Source organism: Aethina tumida, chromosome 3 (genome assembly GCF_024364675.1).
Source record: "Aethina tumida isolate Nest 87 chromosome 3, icAetTumi1.1, whole genome shotgun sequence".
Lineage (NCBI taxonomy): Eukaryota > Metazoa > Arthropoda > Insecta > Coleoptera > Nitidulidae > Aethina > Aethina tumida.
This window is the reverse complement of record NC_065437.1, coordinates 10629667-10640681: the sequence shown is the minus strand read 5'-3', so window position 1 is coordinate 10640681 and position 11015 is coordinate 10629667. Positions and strand designations below refer to the sequence as shown.

The 11015-nt window shown below is 35.0% G+C and overlaps 3 protein-coding genes across 4 annotated transcripts in view; 2 read left to right on the top strand and 1 right to left on the bottom strand.

Moving 5' to 3' along the window:
* The first annotated feature begins 45 nt into the window (after positions 1 to 45).
* On the top strand, positions 46 to 974 carry LOC109598520 (transmembrane protein 267). The gene is made up of 2 exons (XM_020014433.2): positions 46 to 558; positions 612 to 974. The coding sequence occupies exons 1-2, from the start codon at positions 280 to 282 to the stop codon at positions 936 to 938; spliced, it is 606 nt and encodes a 201-aa protein (XP_019869992.1). The 5' UTR covers positions 46 to 279; the 3' UTR covers positions 939 to 974.
* Positions 975 to 1205: 231 nt separating this feature from the next.
* On the top strand, positions 1206 to 3151 carry LOC109598508 (uncharacterized). The gene is made up of 4 exons (XM_049964623.1): positions 1206 to 1289; positions 2343 to 2503; positions 2556 to 2819; positions 3056 to 3151. The coding sequence occupies exons 1-4, from the start codon at positions 1287 to 1289 to the stop codon at positions 3093 to 3095; spliced, it is 468 nt and encodes a 155-aa protein (XP_049820580.1). The 5' UTR covers positions 1206 to 1286; the 3' UTR covers positions 3096 to 3151.
* Positions 3152 to 5829: 2678 nt separating this feature from the next.
* Positions 5830 to 11015, bottom strand: part of LOC109598489 (single-minded homolog 1) — a 45131-nt gene continuing 39945 nt past the window's right edge. For both annotated transcript variants that reach the window (XM_049965178.1, XM_020014400.2), the window contains exons 3-8: positions 9655 to 9830; positions 9401 to 9595; positions 8406 to 8605; positions 7582 to 7688; positions 7125 to 7272; positions 5830 to 7061 (exon numbers count right to left, since the gene is read on the bottom strand). In XM_049965178.1, coding sequence (XP_049821135.1) covers positions 6401 to 7061; positions 7125 to 7272; positions 7582 to 7688; positions 8406 to 8605; positions 9401 to 9595; positions 9655 to 9830 — 1487 coding nt within the window. In that variant the 3' untranslated portion in view covers positions 5830 to 6400. The remainder of the gene's footprint in view (positions 7062 to 7124; positions 7273 to 7581; positions 7689 to 8405; positions 8606 to 9400; positions 9596 to 9654; positions 9831 to 11015) is intronic.

The window sequence follows — 11015 nt, the reverse complement described above, 5'->3', positions numbered from 1 at the left end:
TCATATTCAATCTGAACTAATATTTTTACTTTTAAACATGAATAAATATGTGTAAATAGTCTCAGTACTTACAATAAATGAATAATTAAGTCGATACATTTAACATAGGTCACACCACTTTATGAAACGATAAAAGCCTTCCGTATATTTGAGTTTGTTGAAAACAAAAACTAAAGTTATTTATTTTGTTCTTTTGTTTCAAAACATTGTATTAACAAATTTGTTGTTTATTTGTAAATCTGACGTTTAGAAGAAGAAGACTAACCTAAAAATGTGGCAATGTTTTTAAAATTGTTAAATATATATTTGACTATATTACTAGGATTAGTGGCGGTAATCGGCGACTATTTGGTGGCCCACAGTAATCTACATTTATTTCAAGCAATTTTCGACAATGCCACTCACGCAGTAATCGGCGGATTGACGTGGTTCTTTTACAGACATAATTATAAAAATTACCTCGCTATTGATACAATAAAAGAAATAGCACTATGCACTCTACTATCCTCTTGCATTGACTTGGATCATTTTATAGCTGCACATTCAATACACTTAAAGGTTCGCAAAAGTATGGTATTGTGTATGAACATATAAAAAGCGTTTTGTTGTAGGATGCAACCAACTTGCAAAGCAGGCCATTCCTGCATTGTACGACGTATCCATTGGCATTCGTCTTGTTTGTGTTAACGAGCAGTGTTTACTGTAAAAGTGGTTTGCTAAAAACTGCTGGTTTGTTGCTGCTCGCAGCCTTTGCAAGTCATCACACAAGGGATGCCACAAGGAGGGGCTTCTGGCTTCATCCATTTGGCTCTACACCTCCTATACCATACTATGTCTATGTTGGAATAACATGTTTTATCCCTTATGTTATCTGTGGATTACATTATGTTATTAAAGTTGAGAGAATGGAATATTTTAATAAAACAACTGTGATATGAATTTTAAATAATTATTAAATAAGTATTGTAATCAAATTTCTGTGTGTTTCATTAATTTATACAAATTTTATAAATCATGATTGATATTAAATTACAAAGTACTGTTAATACAACTCTAAGGTAACTGATAAAAATGTTTTCCCACAAAAAGGTAAACAAATTTAATTTAAAAACTCATTTCGATAGAATGACGAATCCTCAGATTAATTAAAATGGTTAGATATGCACATTTTATATCTAGATTAGTAAGGTTCACAGATAAGATAAGTTTATTACTGTTTTATGAGAGTCCTTTTTTTTAAACGAGACAGTTCTATAGCTTTAGTGCAATAGTTTACAATATCTAAAATGGTGAGTATATAATTAATAATATAAGTATTTTACCCTACAATAATATATCAACAAATTGTTCTAAATCTGTGGCTAATTAATTGAAATGAATTAATGTAGTGAATGATTAAATATATAATTCTTAAAGGATATCTTATCAAATTAATAAAACTTGATTTTTATGAAGCTTTATTAACTTGAAACCATTTTTGAGAACTGATTTGTTTTATTTTTGGGTTTATTAATTTTTAATTTATTAAAATAAGTTATAGTCATATCATTGTTCATATTAATACGACTACAGTGTAGAATTAGTTGGGTATTTGAAACAAATATCTCAAAAGAAACTTTTAAGTTTGGATTATTGAAACACACTAACATAATAATTAGAATAACTGTGAAATCAGTTTATAAACAAATTTGTCTACGTATTTATGTAACAATTGTACAACGAATATAAAGTATACTAGCTTTTAGCGAAAAAACTCGAGAGAAAAAATAAATATATTAAAAATAATTCATAATCCAACACCATTATCACACTTTAAAACGATAACTTCAAACATTTATCAGTAAGTATTATACATATAAATTCAATTAGATTAAAATCAATAACATCAAATTAATAATATAATTATATAGATAATGATCATACTAACTTATTTATTAGTTTAAATTTTATTCAAAAATGTAATAATAACGCTTATTTTCCTATGTGAGCTGATAGTAGTATGCCAAGGGGTTTTTATCTGACATTACATTTTTGATAAAAGCTCTTAATATTAGTTTAATTGTTCTAACAATCGAAATATTTTTGAATATTCATTCTCAAAAATGCAAAAATATAAACGACAAAGTTATTGATGTTTTAAGATCCATAAATAAACCAACTTTCGATGAAACCAGACATTAAATTATCTTTAAATTAAATTAGATAAATAGTTCATATCAAGTTGTAATTGCTATAAAAATTTCAAAGCAATACCCTTTTCCGTTCTCCATAAACTTATATTAAATAAGTTAGGTGAATCACTCTGTATATAAATGTAGTTACATACATTTTCTTCATTTTAGACCGAAATAGATGAATTGAAGACCACTGTATGGGTCATAACTGGTATTCTCAGCGGTGTTTGTGGCCTTCTCTTGTGTGGTCTAATCGGTGCGTTTGCGTGGATATCAAACATTGCCAAGAAGTTACAAGATGAATCTGATAAACCAAACAACATGATAGAGTATGCTTTTTCCCAAATAACCTTGGCGAGTGTCTAATTCTTTAAATTGCAGTAAACCAATTAGTTTCAACCGAGGTTTCGAAGATCAATTCCAAGGACTCCCCAGAGTGCCTCCGTCGGATCCGCGACAAGATTTTGACGATATAAACCGATCCAGGGGATATCCCCAACAACAAATGCCGAGGCACGAGTACAATGTTCCACCGGTACGAAACAATCCTCCGCCAGCTCCTCCACCGCCAATGCCTATGGGCATGAACAACAGGAACTTCCCCGACGTTTCCAACAACTTCCCCGGCCAACCTGGAGTGAGAAGGTATATTTAAAAATACTATTGTAAACTTCCCCATGACACAATGATCAATTATTTTGTATTAAGTGGATTAATAGTTGTTTACTTTTTTTAAATATTCTAGATAATAATTATCTAAAATTAATTTTCCTTATTTAATTGTAATCACAAAAAATTGCGAAACTTGTTTTTCAATTATAGAAGCAATAATATATATTTTTTTTGTTTAATAATTTATTAATAAAATTTGTTTATTTTAGGACCAACCCAATGAGATATAACGATCGTGCCGGATATTAATTGAAGTTCATCTTTTCATTGTAAAACCTTGAATGTAATAAATTACTTTTAGTTCATACTAAGAATAATATTCAATTCCTTCCCCAAGAAAGTTGAGTAACAATAGTCGCCACTCCAATTACCTCAAGCCGAGGGTATTCTCAAATTATCAATCAAAGTACGGGGTTATATTCGGCAACAACATTAGATATTATAATTTAGTTGCAACGTCAGCATCGCAGAATACGGGGACTTCATCGCGGATCAAGGAGTGTTTTAGCTAATAGCGAAGGCCCTTTTGTACCTCGAGGGCCCTACAAAGAACCGAAAGAAACGTCAGGGCTTTGGCGGACCGTTCCGTAATTGCTATAAAATCTTTATGCAAACATATCAGATGGAGCGGGGAAAACTGAAGCGGGATTGTGCCGTCGCCGTGGAAACGGCGGGGCGGCCGCCGCCTATCCCCCCATCGAATTGTCATTACGGGATGTTTTAGAGCCGTCGGGACGCGTCCTCGATGTCTCATGGGCGTGCACGCCGCGGGAATTTTATTTGTTAGTTTTAATTATAGCATCCGTTATCTCAGATAAAGTCACCACTAGTTCATTTTAATCGTTTCAAACGCAAAACTCGAAGGTTTTTTCCATTTTAACCCAGATCCAAACATCAAAGATTAAATATAGACGTCATTAATCCCATTTGGAAATTAATTGACGTTCATTGAAGCTTCGCTTGTTAAAATAATAGTCCGACAACAAGTAAACGGGAGTCAAAAAAATTTACTAACAAGGGGACACGTGCTATTTGTCAACGTAATAGCGGGTTTCATCGTCGGGATCAATGCACATGTCGGAGCACCGAAGGGGTCCTTTTAATGGTCGACGTGCTACACCAGGCGCCACATCATTGTTCCCCCAGTTACTCCCATCTTCCACTCAACTAAACTAAACCATTTATATCCGGACCCATTGTGATTGTGTTTGGCGCTGATTTGTGACGTACGCCCTCGCAATTTTTTCTAAACGGGGTGATTCAACTAACTTATTCATTAGAAGTTTATTAAGAATTGAAAAAGGTTTTGATTTGACTTTTTTTAGGGCACATATAAGCCTAACAGTTTTTCAATTATCAATTTTTTTCTAAAAATTTATACATATTGGTGGTTTAACTAAATATAAAATATGCCAAACAGGAAATCCAGTATACAACCTTGTAAATAAGGGTTTCAAGAACCTTAAAGAAGGAACCCCTTTTTATCCAACTTAATTATGCTAAAGCATACATAGTGTTCCTTTGAAAATAACAAAGTTATTGATGTTTTAAGATGCACAAAATTAATCGTATAGAATGATCACCCTGTTTAAAATTTAAGGAATACTAATAATGACTTCTTAAAAGAAGATATAGGATATGGTATAGCTATTTTATTGGCAATTACTATACAGTACCAAAAGAGTTTGATCCATCTGAATCTTGAGGGTGACATCACGTACGATAGATTCAGACGGGTCAAACGCTTTTTCTACTGTATATACACAGTGTCGTCCCATTTAAAATAATAAAGTTGATGCCACCCCCAGAGAAAAAGTAGTTCAATTTAAGTTATAATTGCTATAAAAATTTCAAACCAATACCTTTTTCAGTCCTCCAAAAAATTTCTAATAAGTTAGGTAAGTGAATCACCATGTGTACACGAATTTAATTATACAATTTGTATTCTGATGGTTTTAAAACATTTTTGGGGTATTCGAATATGATTTCTAATATTTCTTTAACAACTTTTAAGATTAGAAGCTACATTTAGGTGAAATTTAAGTCTCCAGAAACCCTTGTTTACAGAGTTGTATATTAGACTTTGTAATTGGATTATGTTTATTATAATTTTTTAAATCCTCTTTACGTACGGCACTGTTTAAGGTAATAAAATTTATTTCAGTCCAATAGTTTTTGAATTATTAATTATTTTTTCTAAAAATTTTTACAAATTAGTGGTTTAACTAAATATAAAATAATCCAATTAAAAAATCCAGCATAACAACTTGAAAATGAGGGTTTCAGGAGCCTTAAAGAAGGAACCCTGTATCCAACTTAATCATCCTGTTTAATATCTAAAGAATACTAATAATGACTCCTTAAAGGAAGACAAAGGATGTGGTATAGGCATTTTATTGGCAGTTACTATACAGTACCAAAAGAGTTTGATTCATCTGAATCTTGAGAGAAACATCACGTACGATAAAGACAGTAAGTCTCCCACTACGAGGTTGACTTCTGCTGTCTCTGTCGAACATGATGTCTTTCCCTTGATTCAGACGGGTCAAACGCTTTTCCTATTGTATATACAGATTGTCCCATCCAAAATAATAAAGTTGAGCTACAAAATTTTCAAACCAATATCTTTTTCACTTCTCCAAAAAAATATTTCTTTAACAATTCTATTAGAAACTATTTTTATTTTCTCCCCACAACCATTATTTACAGGGTTGTATAGTGGATTTTCTAATTTTTTTATTTTTATTATAATTTTAGTGGTTTTTAAATTATTTTGTTTGTCAAAATGATCGTATGTAAGAGGGTTAAACCCTCTTTATGTACGACACTGTTTAGGGGAATAAAATTTATTTCAAAATAATTAAATAATAAAACTAGAATTTACTTGTATTTCAATTAAAGTGTTGAATTATTTATAATAGATTTGATTTGAAATTGTGGTATTATGTTGAATGTTGGCGAAAAAGGTCATGTAAAAACACAATTTAAAAATAACAGCAACTCTTTATTTTTTGGTAGAATATACGAATTTAAATATATATTAATTAAAATATTTTACACGTAATATTTACAATGCTATTCACAGTCTCAAATTATTGTCATATCTATTAACAAAATGAAAACAAAACCTAGGTTTTTCGAAGTACAATCAATCACTTAAAACTAAGATAATATAATCACATTAAAAATAAGGTATATACACATGCATTTTACAATTTTGGCATGGCACAACACTCGGGTTTGTGATATTTTTCTATGTACAAAATTATAAATAAATACATCACTCATTTTAAAATTAATTTTAATGCTGCCTATATTTAATCAGCATCTGATAAAATTATCTTTAATACTTTGTAGAATAAACCAAGATTCTAATCTTGAAACTGAATAAATAAAATACATATTCAAAAGTAGTGTTCCAAAACAAACAGTAATATACAATATGTATTGTTGGCAAATAATTGATTATCTCCCATTTAAGTATAAATATATCAGTACCAATATAGACTAATTGTTTTAAACAAAAACCACACAGAAAACCGAAACATTTAAGGCTAGTGTACGTATTCGTTAGCCAGTTGGTACTGTTGCGTGTCGACTATTACACTGGTGTAACCCGCACCAGTCTGGTGTCCCAGCTTGTTGTAGTCGTGTCCCGCGTACATGTTCTGAGGTAGCGTCCCGTGGGCTTGGTTATTGTTGAAACTGCTTAACGTCACACTGTTGAAGTGCTGTCCGTGAACATTTTCGGCACAATAGGCGTTGGCACTGAGGCTTTGCAAATGCAAATGTTCACTTTCCATCGAACTGCAACTGCTCGACGACGCACTGAACGGCCGCTGCTGGGCGATGGGCGCGGCGCCGTGCATGCCGTGCTGCGCCCCTTCGTGCTCGGCGAACTGGTAGTACATGTCCTGGTGCGGGTAGTACGGATCGTCGTTGAAGTTGTGCAGATAAACCGGATAATCCGGCGGCGGATAGGCGATGGCGCCGTTCGAATCGCTGAACTCGTCCTCGGGGATGGAGGCGGTGTGCGGGGACACCATGCTGGTGTGTAATGTGGTCGGTCGTGATGTTTGGTATTTGGGCTGTGATGGTACGCTGGTCCTCGACGGCGTCTGGGCCGGGGAGTGGGTGCTATGCGGGGAACTGGACAGGTCCTCTCTCGGTGGTCCCTGGGCTACGTTCAGGATCAAGTCTTTCACCTCTAAATCACTGCAAATAATAAAATTTTACGGTCAACACCATTAACTAATTAAGCTTAAAAGAGTGTCTCACCTTAGTACGTAGTTTACTGACACTATACAGTGTGGCCGGGATGACCTGGTGTTGTGGACGATGGTGGCGTAGCTCTGCATCCAAACCCAGCCACCGCCGTTCGTCAAAAATCGATAGTACTTGGTCGTCACTTGCCCCTTGTGCAATACTGCAACAAAAAAACCCAGACTCAGTTACAAGCCCGAAGAACGGATGTGAAGTTCACAAAACACAAACTAAAATAAAGATTATAAACTCGAATTTCTATTGGACGTACGCCGTGAAATCCGTTTGTAAAGACCAGAGCAGCCTTCTGGTTTATAATCTCCTTAAGTCGATGGCGTTTAGTGAACAAACAAGAGCGCTTATCCATGTTTGTTCAGCCCCCTGTCTTGTTCATCAGGCGTTGCGCTTTATGGCGTCCGACCGCCGGTTTTACTCACTGTCTGCATCGTTCAATATACATCAAGATACTTACGTTGGTGGTGTGCCAGTCTCATGGCGAAAATGTCGCTACCGTGAATGTGGTGGTACAGGGTCTTCTCGATGAGGTCCTGCGGCTCGTACCCCGTCAGCTGGGCCACCCTACAATTAAAAAACCACCGTGTAACATTATCCGCCAATTTTACCGACCCCCATAAACACACAGTGGTGCGGGGTTTTTTTATTAACGGCGAAAAACAATAGATATGCGACACCGAGTGTGTGAAAGCATCCATGGGGGATAAATGGGAACTGTAGCACCTGATAAAAGAGAGCAAACAGCGATTCTGTTAAATGGGATAGGGCAATGAAACTGAACACCAGGATGTGCGGGGGTGTGAAATGATGACTGTTAAAAATGTAACGAATATTAAATTTAGATGATTGTTTAATATTTTATTATCTCGAATTACAAATGGTCTTTTTACACCTTGTTGCACTAATAAAAAACATCATTATCAGCAGTTAATGGTAGGCAATTAACACTATAGCTATTCCATTAACAAGTTTTCCTAGGAAATACACACTTAACAACCATTTTACAAGCTAGAAACTCATTGCCAACATTAATCCCATAACAGCAGCTATTAGTGACGACCGCAATTTATGGTGCTATTATTTTGCGTTAACTTTACGATGGTTTTATCGCTAACTACTGTGCGTGAGGTAAATAATTTAATTACCATTTTGCTCATGAGAAATTGGCTTCATGGCGAATCATGTTCGAAAAGTCATTATTGGCTGAAGGATTGAGACCTTAGCTTTTATGGCGTGTTTCGAATTACGAAATTGGTACAGTACAAATTGGAGGAAACTTACCGAGCATCTAGGAAGATTAATTTGAGATCCAGGCTAGCCCTGAACATGAACATGTTCGTGTGCAGCTTGATCTCCGTGATGGCACTTGGTGGTAAGGAATGACCAACCGCGACCAACCCCATGTTTTGATAACAGTTTTCGTATGGGGATGAGGAGGCGTTGAACTGCTTCACTTTAAGGTACCCCGAACAATGTATGACCTGCAAAGAAACGGAGACTTAATACCAAATTCATGAGCTTAATCCTATTGGGAAGAATGCAAATTAGTAGTTAGTTAACCCGGCCCATCCCTAATTGGATAACACATGGTCTTGGAGTGTCCTCGTCGCCGTCAAAGAAGTTAATCACCTCTACATATGCGCGGTCTGGTTCTTCGCGTGTGTGACTCTCCGCAATTCAAATAGTTAATTACGCGGGTAATTTGTTGTCTTTGTGCACTAATTAGTACCGGCACAAAGGATTTAACAGGTTCATTCATACGGCGAGTGGTCTCTTGTCAAGTTAATTATTTTAAGTCAGGATTGATTCCTAATGAATGTGAGCAAAATTGGATGATTTTTGGAGCAGCTGTTCAGTGAATCCAACATTGTAACACAGCATCTCGTTCGTTTCGACACAATGTATGTAAGCGGCAATTAATCGTTTTGGAACGTGACCCCGCCAACATTTTTGTCCGTAATAAAGCATTGCAAAGGTGCGATAAATCGTGCCAGTTGTTCCAGTAGCATTCGATACGTAAAAGATCCAAATAATGTATGCGTGGCAACGACCATAACGCATGACCAAACAATGGGGTTCTGTTAAGGCCCTCCTAGACCAATACTTCATACTTAACCCGTCAAGGGGTCCCGGTTTTGGTCGTGTCTTTTTCGTTTTCTTTATGGGGATGTTTGTTTTCTTTTTACCCTTTCGTCCACCATCAATATTTGGCCAGAAAACAATCTTTACTGCACAAACACACAAACAAAACAACAAGGCTCGTTTTTAAAACTTACCTTGTAGCCACCGTTGGTCAGTCCGGCGTTGCGTTTCGCCAGGACGCACTTCATTCGCAGGAAGAACGCCCGCTCGATCTCGTAGTCCTGCTGATTGACGCCCGGATGCGGCAGCTGAGGCGACAGCACGGCCGTCATTTCGTCGTGATCGGCCGGATGGATGTATTCGTAGATGCTGTTTCCGGTCAACTCTACCTGGAACAAATTCGGACTCCGTTAGTTTGCTTTCGAGTTGAAAGATTTGGGTGACTTACTTGTGATAAACCTAGATGAACGGAGGCCGTTTCTGATATGTACATGATTTTGCCGTCAGGAGCGACGACGAAGATGAAACCGTCTAAGGTTTGGAGGAGGTACGAACCCAGTTCTTTGATCGGCGTGTCCCTTTGGGTGTGGACGACGGGAGTCGCACCCCATGCGTCTCCCAAACCTGAAATGAATTTAAAGTCTAAAAATTTCATGTAAAATTGTCCTAAAATTAGGTTTCAAGAGTCTTTTACTGTTTACGACAATTCTCGACTATATGAATAATAGGTTAAAGCTGAGGAATTTGGTGAAAATTATTTAAAAAAGTTTTTAGCTCAAAAAGATTTTGAAGACTGTTTCTCTAGCCCATAAAAAGTTTAAAACAGTAAGACGTTAAACATTAAACACGTAAATTATTTTTATGGTACCTAATATTACGATTTAAACACTGTTGACAACCTCAAGAGATTACAATCATTTTGATGGTTCAAAATTATGCACGTGTTACAATAATAATTTGAATACTATTTCTAATATAATTGTGTTAATGTGGATTCAATATTCACATCTGATAAGTTTCAGGTAGTACCGAATTGTATAAAAGAAGTTTTCAAGTTTATCAATTGCATATCTCATATATGATAATTTTGATGATTGTGTCATGTCGTAAAAGAATAGATCAAAATATTCTATGAGGCTGGGAGGTGAATATCATATTGAGATGAATTAGTTTTTTCAATCTATATTCCCTCTATAATTAAAAAAAGACTGAAAATTCATAATCTTCTTTTTTTAATTATAGAGGGAATTTATGAGTAACTGAATACAAAGAAAGTTGGATCTTTATTTCCTTCTTCACACATTTGTAGGTAAATAGTATTTTCAATCACTTCCAAAACGTTGAATTGATTACACTGATTTACAGTTCAAATTTCAGGAGTAATATACGAATAGAAATTATCCGTAGAATTCAAGAATATTAATGATGTTTTAAGGTTACTCTCAGTCTTTGAAATATTCATCACAAAGTTATATTTATCTAAATTGGAGTGAGGTACTTTCATTATGAATTTTCTGTCTTTTTTTAATTATAGAGGGAATATAGACATTTTAGACCATTATACAACTTCATAACTATGGTAGTACTGAATTTATGAGTAACTGAATACAAAGAAAGTTACATCTTTATCTCCTTCTTCACACATTTGTAGGTAAATAGTATTTTCAATCACTTTCAAAACACTGAATTGATTACACTGATTTACAGTTCAAATTTCAGGAGTAATATACGAAAATAAATTTTCCGAAGAATTCAACAATATTAATGATGTTTAAAGGTTACTCTCAGTCTTTAAACTATTCATCACAA

Excerpts from the sequence above, each read along its gene's own strand:
- LOC109598520 (XM_020014433.2), top strand. The coding sequence starts at position 280 with ATGTTTTTAAAATTGTTAAATATATATTTGACTATATTACTAGGATTA. Across the intron at positions 559-611 it reads CACATTCAATACACTTAAAG|GATGCAACCAACTTGCAAAG; the intron begins GTTCGCAAAAGT and ends GTTTTGTTGTAG.
- LOC109598508 (XM_049964623.1), top strand. Across the intron at positions 2,504-2,555 it reads AAACCAAACAACATGATAGA|TAAACCAATTAGTTTCAACC; the intron begins GTATGCTTTTTC and ends TTTAAATTGCAG. Across the intron at positions 2,820-3,055 it reads GGCCAACCTGGAGTGAGAAG|GACCAACCCAATGAGATATA; the intron begins GTATATTTAAAA and ends TGTTTATTTTAG.